Source organism: Simochromis diagramma, unplaced genomic scaffold (genome assembly GCF_900408965.1).
Source record: "Simochromis diagramma unplaced genomic scaffold, fSimDia1.1 OVJJ01000344.1, whole genome shotgun sequence".
In the NCBI taxonomy this organism is placed as follows: domain Eukaryota; kingdom Metazoa; phylum Chordata; class Actinopteri; order Cichliformes; family Cichlidae; genus Simochromis; species Simochromis diagramma.
In genome coordinates this window covers 11,118,978-11,135,567 of record NW_024387375.1, presented here as the reverse complement: position 1 = coordinate 11,135,567, position 16,590 = coordinate 11,118,978, and the positions used below count along the sequence as shown (strand labels likewise).

Genomic DNA, 16,590 nt, shown 5'->3' with positions numbered 1-16,590 from the left:
AATGTCTCATCAGTCTTAATAAGTTAACAACTAAATTTCCAAAATGAATTGGAGCTCTCGATTCATCCAGGAAAGGCCTCAGGATTGGCTTTCTGAATCCTGGCTTGTTTGTGTCTCTAAATGCTTCTGTGCATTAGTCACAGTTCATTGTGACTAATGCTTCCAAGTTAATTGAATTGAAATCGGGGCTGTTTTCATTAAAACGAGGATGAAGTTGTGGCAGGCAGGAAATGAAATCAGTGGCCTGTCAGGAACGATAATCTAGCAAAGACAAAACAGTGATAAACCACTTGTATAAGAAAATAGTTGATATGTTTTTAATTGTTAACGAAACATTGTTTTGTTTTTTTCTATGAGTGACAGTATATTTTAAGAGAACAGTAGAGCGGTGAATATTGACTCATTAATTAAATGATCATTTTGCCAGCAAAATGCACATCTTTAATGAAATACGTTCAAGTGTTTCCAAAGATAAAGGGGTGACGCTTTTACCTTATTACTCACAATTAAACCCGATCAGTACCTATACATACATATATACACACTATGAGAAGTCTGTTGTTTTTGTTCGTTTGTTTTTTGTTTTTTTTTCCTCCAAATTGAACGCCATACTTCATACACTTGACCAACATCAGTTGGATGTTGCATCATAGCATGTGAAGTATCAAACAAACAATTCCTGAACATAATTTGTTCCAATCTGTACATTTTAACAGAGTGAGGCATGCACACAGACCAGGTTGCTTATTACAATTTGAAATGTCTAGGCTGTAATCCAGTGCAGCTGTCTTTAGGGTGTCCTTGTGTCTCGTGGTGATTTCTGATGCAGCCTGTGCAAACACTGCAGGTATCGGATGAGCGGTATGCGCAGCTACAACCCTGAACAGATCATGCTGAATGCTGCGGTCAGGAGGTCCAGTGGAGACATCAACGTCATGAAGGAGAAACTTATTTTCTCTGGTAAGGCCCGTGCAGTGAAATAAAGACAAATTGAATTATTTACCTGTCTTTATTTATTTATTTATTTTTCATTAATTTGGGCTCTTGAACCTCCGTAACCTGTTTTTTAGACTTCAGGTGCCCAAATAGCATGCCAGTCCATCCCAGCATGCATCTGAGTGTCTGTAAATCTTCTTGGTCCTCCTCTTCCTCTCTTCCATGTTGAAGGTCAGCCCCAGTAACAGCCTCCCTCCTACATCCTCCGTGTGATGTTCAGCACCTTTTCATCCTTCACAAGCAGTGACTTCTTCCTTTGTTCCCTTCATCCGTTGCATCCCTTGTTACCTTCCACCTCTCTGCCTACTTTGCCCTTTTTCCTCATCATCATACCTGCATCCATCCATCCATCCCTTCACACATCTGTCCTCCCCCAAAATCCTGCCAGGGGAAAATCATGTCCCAGTCTGTGTAGACAGCCCTTGGTACTGGAGGTCAAAGGTGAGTGATGTAAGTGCCAGCTGTTTGTGGTTCTTTATCATTTTTCCAATCCTTCAGTGTTGTTAACCTGCTGGGGAAAGGTGTTTGTGTAAATGAGAAGAGGTCAGAAAGAGCTGGAAATGTATCATTGATACAAATTGTTTTGTTTCTTGTCCTTTGGCGCCCTCCAGAGGTGAGGAACGGAGTTGGCAGTGCCGAGGAGCTCTATGGAGACAGCTACGACTACTACGCCAATCAGGGCATCAGCCAGTGATCTCGGCCTCACAAGATGAAAACAACACTACTCAGCGATCCCGTCATTCCAGTTTATCAGTGTAAAAGTGTCTCTCTGCCTCTGCTGCCCCGATTAACCGGCAGACTGCAGTATCCTTGTGTATACTCTGTAAATAGTACTATTTTTCCTCCCCCTCACACATACTGTACAATTTCAAAGAGCACTTTGTACTGATTGAATTTTGTCTCCTCCTCCTCTCACTTCCAAATGTTCCTCTGAGTTCCCATGGCCTGTTTCTTTACAAAGATCAACTTTCTTTATTTCTTTTGAGCTAATTTCCCAAAGCAGTTCATTCTTTTAAGCGCCATCAGATATTCTTCAGATGAATTTTATTTTTTATTGTGGCTTTATTGCAGCATGGGGCTAATAGCTTACAGCCCATTGTATCCTGCCTCCTGGCAGCACTATGCTGTAGTTTATAGTAAACTTACCAACAGTAATATTTATATTTAAATAGAAAAGAAAAAAAAAAAACCTCAGCTGTTTACAGAAGTCCTGCCTTCTCCTCCAGGTGACAAACTCACATGGTGTATGTAAGAGAATTATTTTGATAGAGGCTCAGAGCCCTGCTGTCCTACCAATGCATGTAACTCTAAGTATCCCTTCTACTGACTCATGTGAGCTGTGCTCCCAGTACAACTGGTTTAAATGGTCCGGGGGGGGGAAGACTTGTGCTCCTGTTTTTATGGTAAATGGTGAATGTACATTTTTAATGTGTATTATGTGTTTTCTGACTGGGTATATAAATGTGTGCAGTGCTGAGTGTGTAATTGTATGTAAAAGGTGACTAATGCGTGAGATGCTCTAGCCCACAAAGACATCTGAACTTACGTGACAGTTTAGCAATAGTCTGGTCCTATTAGATTTCACTTCCTGTACAGCCTTTGAGTTCAAGTACAGCAGTCAAGTCTTGTGGTATTTCAGTGCAGACGAACAAAATGCATCTAAAGCTTGGTTGCTGGTGTGAAACTGACCGCTGTGAGGTAGATGAAGTGGGCGCCAAATGTGAAAATGAAGCTGCAAGTTAATCTAAGGGATACGACTGGTATCAGAACAGGTCAAGAGATGATTACCTTTTTGTGTTTTCTTATGTTGGGTATTACTGTGCCTCAGAAGCAAATGTTATAAACTCTAAATTAAAGTCTTAAGGAATGAAATAAAACAAAGTGTTTTGGGTTATATTTCCCTTTTCTCTTGCACAGCTTTTGAAATCATGTTTGTCTGGATAAGTGTAAAGCGTGTGGGTTCAATAATTCTCAGAAGGGTGCAGTGTCCTCATTAAGATCTTAAAAAGGGTTATTTAAGTTATCTGGTAAAGGTCACTTGGCAGAAGTGAAACTGTTATTTTGAGTAACTCATGTATGTCAGAGCTTAAATGTATTTATGTTCTTAATGGGAGGTATTACAGCTTCACTCATCTACTCTCTGAACTTCTCCGCCTTCTATTAGAGGCCTCAGATAAAATTCAGATGAGTACATGAGCTTCATCTGCATCACCCCACCTCAGTACCTGACAGTCATAAATACAAAACTGAAAAAAGTTTTACTTTGCAAAAGGAAAGGACAGTGAAGAAGACGGAAACTCATTTTAATAGGTCAAAAAGCAGACTGTTGACATTTTCAGGCAAATACACTTAAACTTGGTGAAAGTTGCAATATAAAAATAGATCCTGGTATTATTCCTGTTAGGAATTGAAATGATTCATACAGTATCTTTACTGGAGGCTCTAACACATCAAAATGTGAAATGCAAAAGCAGGTGTGAATACACCTATTTATGAATTACAACAGGGGGGGAAAACAGTTTGCGATACTTCAAAGGAATGTGGGCACACTGAATTCTTGGTCGAAATAAAGTAAAACTATCAGAGCGGCTTTTCTGTTTGTTTTCCAGAGATGAACTTCTGGATATACACCAAAAATTTCTTGTATCTCGTTCAAACACGTTCTTAAATATCCAAATGTGACAGGAACACATTTCTCAGCATCAAACACACAAGGCACCGATGAGTGACGCTTTGGTCATCCTCATCTTGAACTACAGCAGCAAAAGCACTTCGTCCTCCCAAATATTTAAATAAAGCAGCTCTATTGCACAAAAAAGTCTCATTGGTCAACATGTGGAGTCCTTAAAGTGCAACACTGAGCACGTTTCCTCAGTCCCTTTTAAAGGCAAATAACCTTATGTGGATTTTACTCACGATGCTAATGATTTACAGTACTGTAAAAAAAAAAAACGAAGGCTTTCCACAGCACGTACCTTCATCTGTTGACTGAACTCTGCACCTCACAGTTACACTACATTTGAGTGTTTTAAAAGCATATGGACACATTTTAACTGGTCTCACTTAGTTGCTGTGACTTCTACAAAATTTTGAACAGGACGAAGGCCTCTGAGGGAGCAGGTCAAACAATGTAGCAGCTCCTTTGAAAGGCATGTGCATAATTAAGAACTCAGATTAAAGGTCAATTAAACACCTACACGCATTGTCTCTCTCACACGAACACAATCAGACCCACACAATTTACACATAAATAAATAAATAGCTAGAGCAGTACTGGCTAGTCTTGATGTTTTCTAAAGGTGTGGCTGTTCCCTGAACACAAGTTAAGTATCCGATGCCACTAAGCCTCGACTGCTGAAGCTGAACGGTGCAGCAGATACGTGACAGAGACACTGTCTTACTGCAAGTTGGCGCACAACAAAAGCAGCTGTTACTCAGAATGTGAAACCAGACGGTTCACCTCTGATGTTACAAGTCGCTGTAGAGGAATGTTGTTTCAGTACACCGTCTGCTTTCTTTGATGTCCGCTCGATTTCCACAACCGAGCAGAAGGACCGCTGTGCATCGTAAGCTTTTTGGTGACGGGTTTATTGTGTGTGTGTTTATTTTTCCTCCCATCAGCAGATGTTAAAGAAGCGCATTAAAGAAGCATGAAATACTAATAAAACACTGGAACAGAGATTAGCTGAAGTTCGTCTTGCGCAGATTTTTGTTGGGTATTTCTATGGCACTGACTTGTAAAGGCCAGGAGCCGCTCATGATGCCGGCCTGTATGGCCACGCCGGTGACCACAGCCAGGTCAGGGTCCACTGATGTGTTGGGCTCCTTTCCAAAGTACTCACTAATTAGCCTCCTAATTCGCGGGATCCTGGTGGAGCCTCCAACCAAAACGATCTCATCCACCTCCTCCTTGTCCAAGTGACCCTCAGCTAACACGGTCTCCACAGGTGCCAGAATCTTCTGGAAGAGGTCCTCATTGAGCTCCTCGAAAAGCGTGCGAGTGAGTACGGCCTGGAAGAGAACTGGAGGCGGAGTGGAGCTGTCTAAGCTGTCGAGAGTGCGAAGGTGCAGGGGCACCCGGATGGTTACGCTAGGTTGGAGGGTCAGATTGAGCTTGGCAGCTTCTACAGCCTGCCGGAGATGGTGGATGTCCTCCTTGAGGGTGGGTGGGACTCCAAACTCCTGCCGGACTCGCTCTGTTGTGTACTGAAGCAACCTCTGGCTGAAGTCCTGACCTCCCAACTTATTATTGCCTGAAAGCAAACAAACAAAAGAGCCCTTTAACATTATAGACTGATAGTATAGAGGTACAGTATACACAATACAACACTGTCACAATACAGAGTATATCAAAAAGAGTAAGTGCTTTCATTCTGCAGCCATTCACCAGTAATGATTGAAACAGATGGGATTTTTGAGTATCAAGTGGTTGCCAGTAGGAATCCTGTTCTGCAGAAATACAACAAGATTACATTCAGCAGGCAGCCAGTTGAGTCAAGTCCCCTTGAGTTGTGCTCATCGCCAAAGACTCAACCAGACTGTCTGCATTTAGAAATGATACAATTATTTGCAAACCTTTAACATTCTCAAAGTGATTGCAGTCCGTCCAAGTCAGACTGCAACTGTTTTGCAGAAAGGTTGCCTCCTATCAGACAACCTGTGCAACTGCCTTTTGTTCAAAAGTGGTCAGGAATGTGCAACACCCAAAAAATGTAGTCGCCACAAGTTATAATATGTCGTAGAATGTGAAAATATTCAATACAATCCCCAGGCAGCCACCAATTTCTTTGTAGACATAAACAAGTTGCTGTCCTATTTTTAATTGAGTGGCTGAGCTGTTAACTTGCTTTGAACAAGTAGGTAGATTTGTCAAAGCTAGTTGGATAGTTTTTAACACATTCGAGTGGACTGCATGTAAGTTTGCTTGGCTAACATCATCTCAGGAGTGCACGAGGTGAGCCCTCTTGTTTACAGTGTTCCCAAATTCTTTTCATTTATTTAATAAAATGTTGAATATGGATGTCCCTGTATCAATACAATGTCGCCATACAAAATACCGCAATACTATGCTGTATCGATGCCCCATCCCATCCCCCCCCCCACCCCACCCTTAGCGTAACGTTTCTCTGAGGTGACACCACAACAACAGTGACACAGTACTCCTGTAATCTTACATAACACCACTTTGAACCACAAGATGCAGTAAGTCACTTATTTGGTAGTCAGAAGAGCAGCAGCTATGCAGCTTTTTAAAAATAAACACACAAACATGAGGTCATTTAGCATGCAAGGCATATTTCAAAGACGAAGACCACTGCTGAGCAAAAGAAAAAAAAGACTCAGTTTTGCCAGAAAACATCTTGATGATCCCCAAGACTTTTGGAAAACTACTCTGTGGACTAACAAGACAAAAGCTGAACTTTTTGAAGGGTGTGTGTCCCATTACATCTGACGTAAAAGTAACACACAATTTCAGAAAAGAAACATAACGCCAACAGTAAAATATGGTGGTGGTAGTTTGATGGTCTGGGACTGTTTTGCTGCCTCAGAAGCCTGGTAGACTTGCTGTGGTAAATGGGACCGTGAATTCTGTTGTCTACCAAAACATCCTGTCCAGCCACCTGTTCATGACCTCAAACTGAAACATGCTTGCGTTCTGCAGCAGGACAATGACTCAAATCACACCAACAAGTCCACTTCTGAATGGCTTAAGAAAAACAAAATGAAGACTTTGGAGTGGCCTAGTCAAAGTCCTGACCTGAATCTGATTGAGATGCTGTGGCATGATCTTAAAAAGATGGTTCATGCTCAAAAACCCACCAATGTGACTGAATTACAACAATTCTGCAAAGATGAGTGGGCCAGAATTCCTCCACAGCGCTGTAAAAGACGCCTAATTGCAGTTGTTGCTGCTAAGGGTGGCCCATCCAGTTATTAGGTTAGGGTGGAATCACTTTTACACAAAGGTCCAAGTAGGTTTGTATTTTTTCCTCCTTAATAACAAACACCTTCATTTAGAAACTGCATTTTTTTGTTTACTTGTCTCATCTTTGTCTAATATTTACATTTGTTTGATGACTGATGAAACTGTTGAACCAAGTGTGAAATAAATAAATAAATGAAATGATCAGAAACTTAAGTGTGACAAACATAAAAAAAAGGTTCCAGAGTATATAGAAGCATGTAACGTTGCTTGTTTGTTACCATGGTGTTTTAAAATTATATTCTACAGTCAGGAATGGTGGGGTTTATCGAGAGGCAGGGTACACCCTGGAAAGGGTCGCTAGTCTATCGCAACTTTATTACAACTATACCAAACTTTTATTTCTGGAGCTGTGAAGCACATTACCTGCCATTGCCCTAGTGAGGAACATGCCTCCCTGTTTGCTGAGTAAAGACACATCCAAAGTCCCTCCTCCCAAGTCCACCACCAGCACGTTAAACACGTCCACCTTGTGCAGGCCGTAGGCCATTGCTGCAGCCGTGGGCTCGTTGATCACACGTAAGACTGCCAAGCCTGGAAGACAGCGAAGGAAGAGTTAGCGTGCACACACTTCTAACATTAATTTGGGGTACGAGTTGTTTTTAATGATGCCTGAGAAGAAGCGCTGTAATGGATTCAAAGACTGGGTAAAGCTCTCTGTAAACCCAGTTTAATTATGTGCAGTCTTGAGACTCATTAGTAAACTGACCAGCAAGGTTAGCGGCCCTCGCTGTGTAGTCCCTCTGCCTCTCATCAAACTCTGCAGGCACTGAGATGACGGCCTGCTGCACCACCACACCCAGCTGTCGCTCAGCCATCTTCCTCAGCTTCAGCAGCAGCCTGGAGCCGATGAACTCTGGGGTAACGGTGAAGGTGTGGTTGGTGGAGATCACAAACTCTGCACTGCCCTTGTTGTTTATCACCTATGGCAAGAGAAGGATGAGAGGATGCTTTTTTTAAAGTGTGGATCTAATATCACTGCATACACATAGTTAGGAAAGGTGGCTAGATTGGTTGCCTGTCTGAGCTGAAAACTTTCCAAACCCAGCCCAGGATGACCCACCTTGAACGGGTACCTAGCGCTCTCCTTCTCTAGGACCTCTGGCTCAAAAATCTTCCCGATGAACCTTTTGGCATCGTAGATGGTGTTTTGGGGGTTGATGTCAGCTAGGTCCACGGCTTCGTGTCCGGCCAGCACCGCGGTGGTGGTGAAAGAGACCGCGCTAGGGATGCTCTTCCTCCCCTCTTCATCCGCTATCACCTCCACCTCCCCGCTGCCCGGGTGGAAGACCCCCACGGAGCAGAAGGTGGTGCCCAAGTCCAAACCGATCACCTTGGGTTTTGGGGGAGGCAGGTACTGCTGACCCAGGTAGCCAGCCAAGAACAGGGCCAGAATCACCGAACCTGTGGGACGGTAACAGCACGCGCATCACAGGTGGACCAAACCATTATTAGCTCATGAATTAGCACCCTAAAACGGCTATGCTTCTACTCACCAATCATGGAGATTTCTCCGGCCATCGTCACAAGCCGTTACGAAGTCAACGGACGCTTAAAATTCACAAAAAATGTATTAAAAGCTGTGTCGAAACCGTGTCCGGCTTTTGACAACTGGATGACGACAAACGGGAAATTTTCAGTTCACCAACAAAATACACGTCAACTTTGCACCGCTCGTGGGGAATGCTGGGTAATGTAGTTTACGCCGTTTACGCAAACGCTACCAGAAACCCAGAAATCGGCCGCTTTGTACTACAAATCCCATATAGCTAGCAACGCCAACCGCAAAGGGAGCATTTTGAAACGTATGCACGAGGTTAACCAATCAGGGAAAGGCGAAACAATTATTTTTTTTATTTATAAATTACTAATTAAATTAATTAGTCAATCGATACAAACATGAATAAATAAAAGTAAAATATAATAAATTAATTATTAACTAAATATTATTATTATTATTATTAGTAGTAGTAGTATATTAGCAATAGTACTATTAAAAGTAGACCTTAATTTAATCAGAATCAGAATCAGAATCAGAAAGGGTTTTATTGCCAAATGTTGAGCAGGTTTACAACATTAGGAAATTGCTGCGGTGCTTCAGTGCAAACATACTGTCATAAATTACGCTAAAATAGACATGAAAATAAAAATAAGCATAAGAATTAAAAGTGCTAAGTAGATAGATATGAGTGCAGGTGGTGATCAGTGCCAAACATGGAATGATGCAGTGAACACAGTGTAGGGTCATGTGTTAGTGGTAATTAAGCTAAATTCATGTAGAGGTGCAATCCGTGTGTACAGATGTACTTGTGGACTTGGCTCTATCAGAGACTGTACTCTTGTATTACTTAGAGTCTTTAAATAAACACAAACCACATATTTAACTCTATTTTTAAAATGCTTTATTTACAAAAAGTTTTGAAAATAAATGAATGCTCCTTTTCACAGGAATGCTCACACACAGGCTCTCTCACACACAATCTCATTCAAATGCACTTTCAGAAAAAAGTATACTTGTCAATCTGTAGAGTATGCATTACAGACAAGATCTGAATATACAAACAGCTGTTAAATCACAGGAAAGGAAAGTAGACCGAAAGTTAAACAGAGATCAGACGTAACAAGAAAGGTCAAAATGATGCAGCTGTGATAAATAAAAGCTTTACACGCAAAAACAATTCAAGATTTAGAATGCAATAAATACAAATGACATTAATGTGACAAAAATTTTGGCAACTTACTGCCAAAACTCAATGCCTATACCTATCATAGTGATAAAGTGACAAAAAGATAATATGAAGTTAAGAATATTGTCTCTTCTTTGTATATGCTAAAGCTTCCACATTAGAAAGCTTTAGCATATACAAAGCAAATTGTATCCCTTGTTCCCTCACTGGAACAAGGGATACAATTGTGACATTTTCAGAAAGTTATGGAATGAGTCTTTTAAAACCATTTTCATCAAAGTCATAAGAAAATGTGCAACTTTTAAACTCTGATCAAAGTATACAAATGACAAACATGTGCTTTAGGACTCCACGGCGTCTGTGACGGGCTCTGTGTCCTCCTTGCTGTCTGAACACTCTGACGGGATGAAGCAGCCCGAGTCTCTGGGACAGTCGCTGTCTTCCTCCTGCAGACTGTGGGAAGATTTGAGCTCCTCCGCATCCCTGACATCATCACCTGCAGCCACAAACCAAACTGAATTCAATTAAATGTCATAATATTCAAATCTGTACTACTTTGCAGAATTGAAGCCATATTTAGATGCGGAAGGGTGACACCGTTTAATTTTAATATGATTTATTGCGATGATAGCGACGCATTATCGCAAATGTTGCTTATTGGTGTCAGACCAGAGGATGTGAGTTGTCACATGACCCAAATACATATGATTTGAACCAGGAAACTCTAGAAGAAAATATGTCACCTAATTTTTTTTCCTGTAAACTGCAAAAATATTCTTCCTCATTGTTTTTTAAACTCACTAACAGAAGCCGCTAATCCGACTAATCTAGCTCAGCTTGATTAAATTACTGGTGTCTAATGTGAGCTTGGCAGGGATCACGCTGCAGCAGCTGCCATCTGTTTAGTTTCACTGTCAACCAAGCCGAGCTAAAAAAGAAATTACACTGACATTTACTTTGACTTTGTGCACATCTGCTTAAATTACACAAAGTAAAACATGAACGAAGCCACAAAAAAGGCCTGTGGATGTTTTTCCACTGTCATATTGGATTGTTTTGGAAAGTTTTTCTTTCATTCATGCAGGGATTTCTGATAATCAGTCAGACTGCTTCCAGACTTCAGATTACAGGAACACCTTCTGTCATGTTAAGCACTTTCTATCTGAGTAACAGGAAGTCACCAATAAGCTTCTCACAGTGTGCATAATGTATTTCTATTCTCTACGGCACAAATGTCTCAGCCTTTACCTGTTTCCACCCACATATTTACAGAGTGAACCCTTTTTTATTGTCCCACAGAAATAAAGTGACAGAATTACACTTCCATTCATTTTATATTTATGGTAAATATAAAATATTTTTCTTAATTTAAAAAAGAGAGTTTTTATTTAATACAGTCTTTACCTTATCTTGCTGTTTGTTTGAATGCTCACTTCTGATTGGCTAATGAGTAAATTCTACCATGTTTTAACCATAATCAAACAAAGCAGCTCCACATGCTGCTTAAAAGACTTTAGGGATGTAATTGTATTTAATTACTGGACAAAGATTTTGCTGTCTGTACAGACACACACACACACAGAGTTATTATTTACTCAGAAAATGTAACTCTCATGACTGCTGGTTAAAAGACGAGAGCCAATTGTACAATTTTTATTCTTTGTTTTATGGTTGCTGGGACGGGTTACAGACAGGAAATAAAGGGTAGAACTGGGAACAAAGGTTTAGGTTTTTATGTATTTTTCTATTATGTTAAAAGCATTTAGTTTGTGTATAATAAAATGTGCTATTAAATAAAATTGTGATTGACAATAAGTGAGGTAGCTATAAACTTCTTTAATATACAGTCTCTGTGAAGACTGTATTGTATTTACAGCTGCTTCACATTCAGTGTGGTGTTACTTTCAGGCTTAACATAACACCGATTGAGCCTGCTAACAAAAATTGTTAGTCTCATTTGCTGACTCCTGTATCTCTGCTGCGAGCCAGTCTGTGCAGGCCACTTCTGAATACTGAAACCTTCATGAGAGGATCTTTATTTTTATTTTTCAGAATGTTCATTTTTCAGGAGTGAACTCTTATGAAGCAGTATCTCCCTTGACTAAGTGCTGCATATTGTTACTTGTTAGCATTAGAACCAGTCACAATGATTGCTCGGTGTGTTTCTGACCTTCTGTGTAGTGATATTCAGCAGCAGTGAGTAGCTTCTGTCTGTGCTCTGGGTCTTTGACGTTCAGCTCTATAAGATGTTTCTCCTGCAGGTGCATCAGGGACTCCACTGTTTCATAGCCATTTAGCATCAGTGCAGAAGCATATTCCTAAAACAAGAGCAACCACCGACTGTAAAACTAAAGCACAAATCTTTAAATGTTTTGCTGTCATGACTAAGTCTTTGAAAACTTTGTGATTCGTCCCCTAAACTAAGACAAAAGACCCCAGGTGAGCAGATCTGGTCCTCACCTCCAGATTCAAGCGTTCCAGTAACTCCAGCAGTGTTTTAGGTCGAGGTCTTTTGCACAGCTTCTGCTGTCTGATTTTGGGAGTCTCCTCTTCTTCTTCTTTCTCCACCAAAACGTCGACATAGATGAACTTGAAGTTGCCCACTTTGTTGTTGAGCATGCCTGTCCAAATGCCCATTGGAGGCTTACTGATGATGTTGATGATGTCACCAACCTTGGAAAAAAAAATCTATTAAAAGATGGTTGAGACTGCTTCATTGTTACTGCAGATGTTTCCCTGTCTAAGTACAGCCATGTCCATGTAAAGCGTGGACATGGAGAGTTACCTTGAGTTTGAGGGAGTCCGTGTCATATGGACTGGGAACAAAATCCGTGTGGACTCGAGCTCGGCCACAGAACTGTCCGTGATACGAGCCGTCCTCCTCCAGCCTCAGACTGTCTCTCTGACCAGAGCCATTGGACTCACTGGTCACACCACCTGAACCCACAAACACAACACAGCACAGGAGGATTACACACTCATCTAAGAGTATTACTGGTTAACACCACACATTTATTCACTATGTCTGGGTGTGCATTATGAGCAGATACTTACTGGAGGAGCTCTGGCCACTGTAAAGACTCTCCAAGGAGTTGCTTGTCTGTGTGGAGTTTTTCTCAGCTGGAGGGCTGCTTTCTGTCTCTGCATCTGGCTCTTTGTCTGTGTCATCGCCCTGAAGGAAAGCAAAAAACGACAAGGCCCACGGTTTTAAAAGGCAGCAATGTTACATAAACAGATAAACAGGGACGGAGTGTGCACAATTAGGCAGACTAATCGAACGACTCCATGTAAAAGTGGAGGTGGAGGTGTAGGCTATGAAATTTCCAAAGCTAATCAAAACATCTTATCTTTCAATCGCTGTTTGAGAAAAACACAGATACTGCAGGAAGACACTTTTCGATGCAGATGACAGCAAACAGTCATCTAAATATCGCCAACAACTGCGTCACAGTTTGAGGATGTGGTTTCAGAGGAGATGAAAGTGATAAACAGAGCAGGTTTGCAGTAAGTGATGTCCGTGGCCTCGAATTTGTTGCACGCTGAGGGACTTTTTGATCACTTGCGCACAAATTCTTTACAATAAAACAGCGCTGGAGAACTAAAGCATTAATGTGTGTATGTGAACGGTCAAAAACCTTATCAGAGTGCTCGGTTAATTGATGTAAAAGTGTGTGTGAGTGATTCAGCGACTCACTGTCTCCTCGGATAAAGACTTGGCATGTTTTTTGCCCATTTTTCTGCGCATGGTCAGTGAAATCTCCTTCATCTTCTTCCGGAGTCCAGCTGAGTTGTTTGGGTCGAAACTTTCACATTCTTCTGTGACCTGTGTGAAGAAACATGGTTTAGTACAAACTGAATGGGGATATTAAGGAATACAACCTAAAATAAAAACAAACAAAAACAAAACACCAACTCTTTTTCTTTTCTACAATTCTACAATTATATTTAGTATTGACAACATGTTTTTCTGTTCTCAAAAAATCCAGTGAAATGTGTCGCTTTCAGTCCGCATTAAAACCTGCATTAAGTATGGCAGTCTCATGCATCGGTTACACTATTATTGCTATTGAAGTAAATTTTGCTGACATCAGGGTTACAAAAGTGAAAAACAAGCACATCTACAAACCATAGCGGTTCCATTTTCCTTCGGTTTGGCCTGTGATGAGTGATGTCTGAGACCCTCAAATTTGCCAAAGCTTGTGGAGCGCTGTGGGGAAGAGTAAAAAGAGATGTCACACAAAGACGGCTAAACAACGTCTGAATAGCACAATCGTGCTGTGACCCGAGATTTCACAGGCCAAATATAATCAGTTTTTCTTTTAACAGTCTCAAAACATCTAGGACAAGACAAAAACCAACAAGAAAAGAAAAAAAATCCTTCCTTTAAAATCTACGATTTTAAGTCAAGTACACACTAAATGAGAGCTTGTGTTTTAAACTTAAACGAATACACAAGTACGTTGATAAAACCAGTTTACCCTCAGCGCACTGGTGACACGACAAGTCGTTGCTGCTCTGGCTCAATTTTAATTCTTTCAGTTCCCCCCCCCCCCCCCCCCCCCCCACGGTTTTCATAAAACTAATAGTCAGCCTAATCTCTCCCAAGCCTCCATCATCTCCCCAGCACAGCACCAAAAATAATCATATAAATGAATAATCCCTGGAAATCCTGGTTAAATATGAGCTCCATACTCCTAGACAGCCCTGTGCAGACTGATTTAATGCAGCTCTGAGTGCACTCTCTGACTGAAAATACACTGGCAGAAATCAAGGTTTTATTTTAAAGACTTTCTTCACCATTCAGAAAATGAACTGTGACATATTCTCCAAAAACATCGCTCTGCTTCCAGCAGACTGTAGTTTTTAATTCAATAACTGGTGATGTTAGATTGAGCCTCATCTTCTACAAATTTGTAACGGAGTCGATGTCACAAGTGAAATTTGGACCCTGAAGCTTTGATCATAATTATTTTCACCCACCTTTGGTTTGCTCCTTGCTTTGTCTGACACATTAGATGCAGCCCTCTGTAACATTTTCTAACTCCTTTTTTTTCTTTCAAGGTGTTAGTCAGATCTTAGTCCTTTGCTCTTGTCTTTGCTGTACTCCTCTACAGAGAAGTGTTAACTGACACACAGATTATCTGTCTGATGGGCTGGCTGGCTCACTTCCTTAGAACGCACAGGATGTGAGGCAATTCACACTGTTTCTTTCAGTGCAGCTCTGAAAGGGGAAAAATACGAATGCTTATGTGTGCATTTTGTGGCCAGCTCAGCGAAACAACTAGAACCACTTCCAGGAATAGCGGCACTTCAGTTTTATAAATGTGGCATTTGCTTGTTCAAACATCTGTCTTGTATCTGCTACTCGTCTTTTAGATGCTGATGGTGAGCCACACCACCATGTTGGTCTGTAACTGTGCATAAGTATGCCACAATCACATACATGTAGCCACTCAACTCAGGTTCAATTATCCAATGAGGCTAAAAGCTTCACAGTGAAAGCTATTTTATGTAGTTCAGGAATAAAAAGAAGACAAAACCTCTTTTGTTTAATTCAATTCTTCTTTCAATATACCTCAAATTTTCCCTTTTATCAGCAATGGGGAACTCTGTTGCGGTAAATGATGCTGGAGTAATTATTCTTCTGAGTTCATTTCCTAATGTGGGGCAGAACGCTTTTGAGGAAGTGTGGATTTATGACAGAGGAACAGCTGAAAGTGGCAACTTTGGTGTGTCGAAATACCTTCCGGTCGACCTCCCCTCTCGGTGTGGAACTGAGGGTTTTTTGGCTTTATGTCTTTTTGGATACACTAAAACAAGTCACCCTTTTTCTAAAATCGGTGACGAATGATAAAAGTTACAAAACTCTTATCTACAAACACACCCACACACTCATAGTGTTTCCACTGAATCAGAAAAGGTGAGGGAGTTTTTAGCCTCCACAGGATTCCACCTTGCCTCTCTCATGTCGCCACATTGGGGATTTGCCATGTTTACACTGCGGTCGGTTGTGGAAAAGGGAATTCTGCAGACCTAAACCTCAGTCTAATCCTGCTGCTTGCAATCAACAACAACAACAACAAAAGAAACTCATTTTGTTCTAGATCAAGATTTTAAATTTCTTACTTTAGGGGTTTCCTGTCTGATTTAAAAAAAAAACCCACCCTATCTTCATTGAAATATTTTGTTGAGATACAGTTTTATGCCAAAAGTATATCAAAACTGTTCTGACATGCATTGTGTGCACTGTTAGTTCTGCAGAGCTAATGTTAACTTCCCCAGTGACAAAACAAGAAATAAGCAAATTCAGAGGAAATTAAATTAAAACCACTTCACTTGATTGTTTTCTTTTCTTATCACTATCTCACGGGAAGTTCGTAAAAGGACAAGATAGAGTCTTAACACCCTGCGCCATCTCTGTTTATAGTCCTCTGGGGATTTATTCTCTGTTAAATGACTTTCTGACTCTAAGAACGAATGACACCACGGATCCATGGGGATTTTGTAATCTCTGCACTGGATGGTTGTTTTCATCAGACAATTTTCTCCCTAGTCATCCTGGGCTTTGACAACTGTTTTTGCGCAACACATGGCTCACACGCCACACGTGCTCACCGAGTATCGCTTAGAGGCTAAAGCTTTGAGAGATGTCATGTGCGTGCAAATGTGCACTCCGTTGCGTGATGTTAGCAATGAGCTGCGCAATGAGGAAAATCCACAAAGTCATCAATTTCCACACCTACATCTCAATGTTCAACCAATATAAGCATCTGTAGGAGACGTTTTTAAAGAAATCAAGAGGCTAAATGCAGATATTCATGCTAAGGAAGAACAGATGGCTCTGCTAGAGACTGAGGCCTCTACATACTCTGAATTGTTGCAGCAAGAGCTTGATGATCTGAACAACCAAATAAAGAGCATGAC

At 41.0% G+C, this 16,590-nt stretch overlaps 3 protein-coding genes across 8 annotated transcripts in view; 1 reads left to right on the top strand and 2 right to left on the bottom strand.

The window, feature by feature from the left end:
• The window catches only part of gdpd5b (glycerophosphodiester phosphodiesterase domain containing 5b), a 40,698-nt gene extending 37,808 nt beyond the window's left edge, over positions 1–2,890 (top strand). For 2 of the 5 annotated variants that reach the window (XM_040008614.1, XM_040008616.1), the window contains 2 exons: positions 848–960; positions 1,071–1,186. In XM_040008614.1, the coding sequence (XP_039864548.1) occupies positions 848–960; positions 1,071–1,165 (208 nt within the window). In that variant the 3' untranslated portion in view covers positions 1,166–1,186. Of the gene's footprint in view, positions 1–847; positions 961–1,070; positions 1,447–1,607 lie in introns of those variants that run through there. The other 3 variants (XR_005692695.1, XR_005692694.1, XM_040008615.1) reach the window with 3 other exon arrangements.
• Positions 2,891–3,282: 392 nt separating this feature from the next.
• On the bottom strand, positions 3,283–8,650 carry hspa13 (heat shock protein 70 family, member 13). Its single transcript, XM_040008617.1, has 5 exons — positions 8,476–8,650; positions 8,043–8,383; positions 7,689–7,902; positions 7,346–7,513; positions 3,283–5,249 (listed from the first exon to the last, which is right to left on the bottom strand). The coding sequence occupies exons 1-5, from the start codon at positions 8,498–8,500 to the stop codon at positions 4,678–4,680; spliced, it is 1,320 nt and encodes a 439-aa protein (XP_039864551.1). The 5' UTR covers positions 8,501–8,650; the 3' UTR covers positions 3,283–4,677.
• Positions 8,651–9,358: 708 nt separating this feature from the next.
• LOC120719757 (SAM domain-containing protein SAMSN-1-like) lies at positions 9,359–14,817 on the bottom strand. Of its 2 annotated transcripts, none has more exons than XM_040009220.1 (8): positions 14,647–14,817; positions 13,793–13,873; positions 13,361–13,489; positions 12,721–12,838; positions 12,452–12,609; positions 12,127–12,339; positions 11,837–11,984; positions 9,359–10,162 (listed from the first exon to the last, which is right to left on the bottom strand). In XM_040009220.1, exons 1-8 carry the CDS (start codon positions 14,698–14,700, stop codon positions 10,008–10,010), a joined length of 1,056 nt encoding a protein of 351 aa, XP_039865154.1. In that variant the 5' UTR covers positions 14,701–14,817; the 3' UTR covers positions 9,359–10,007. The 2 variants fall into 2 exon arrangements, with proteins under 2 accessions (XP_039865154.1, XP_039865155.1); XM_040009221.1 differs by having other exon boundaries at positions 12,452–12,603; positions 14,647–14,816.
• Positions 14,818–16,590: the final 1,773 nt, after the last annotated feature.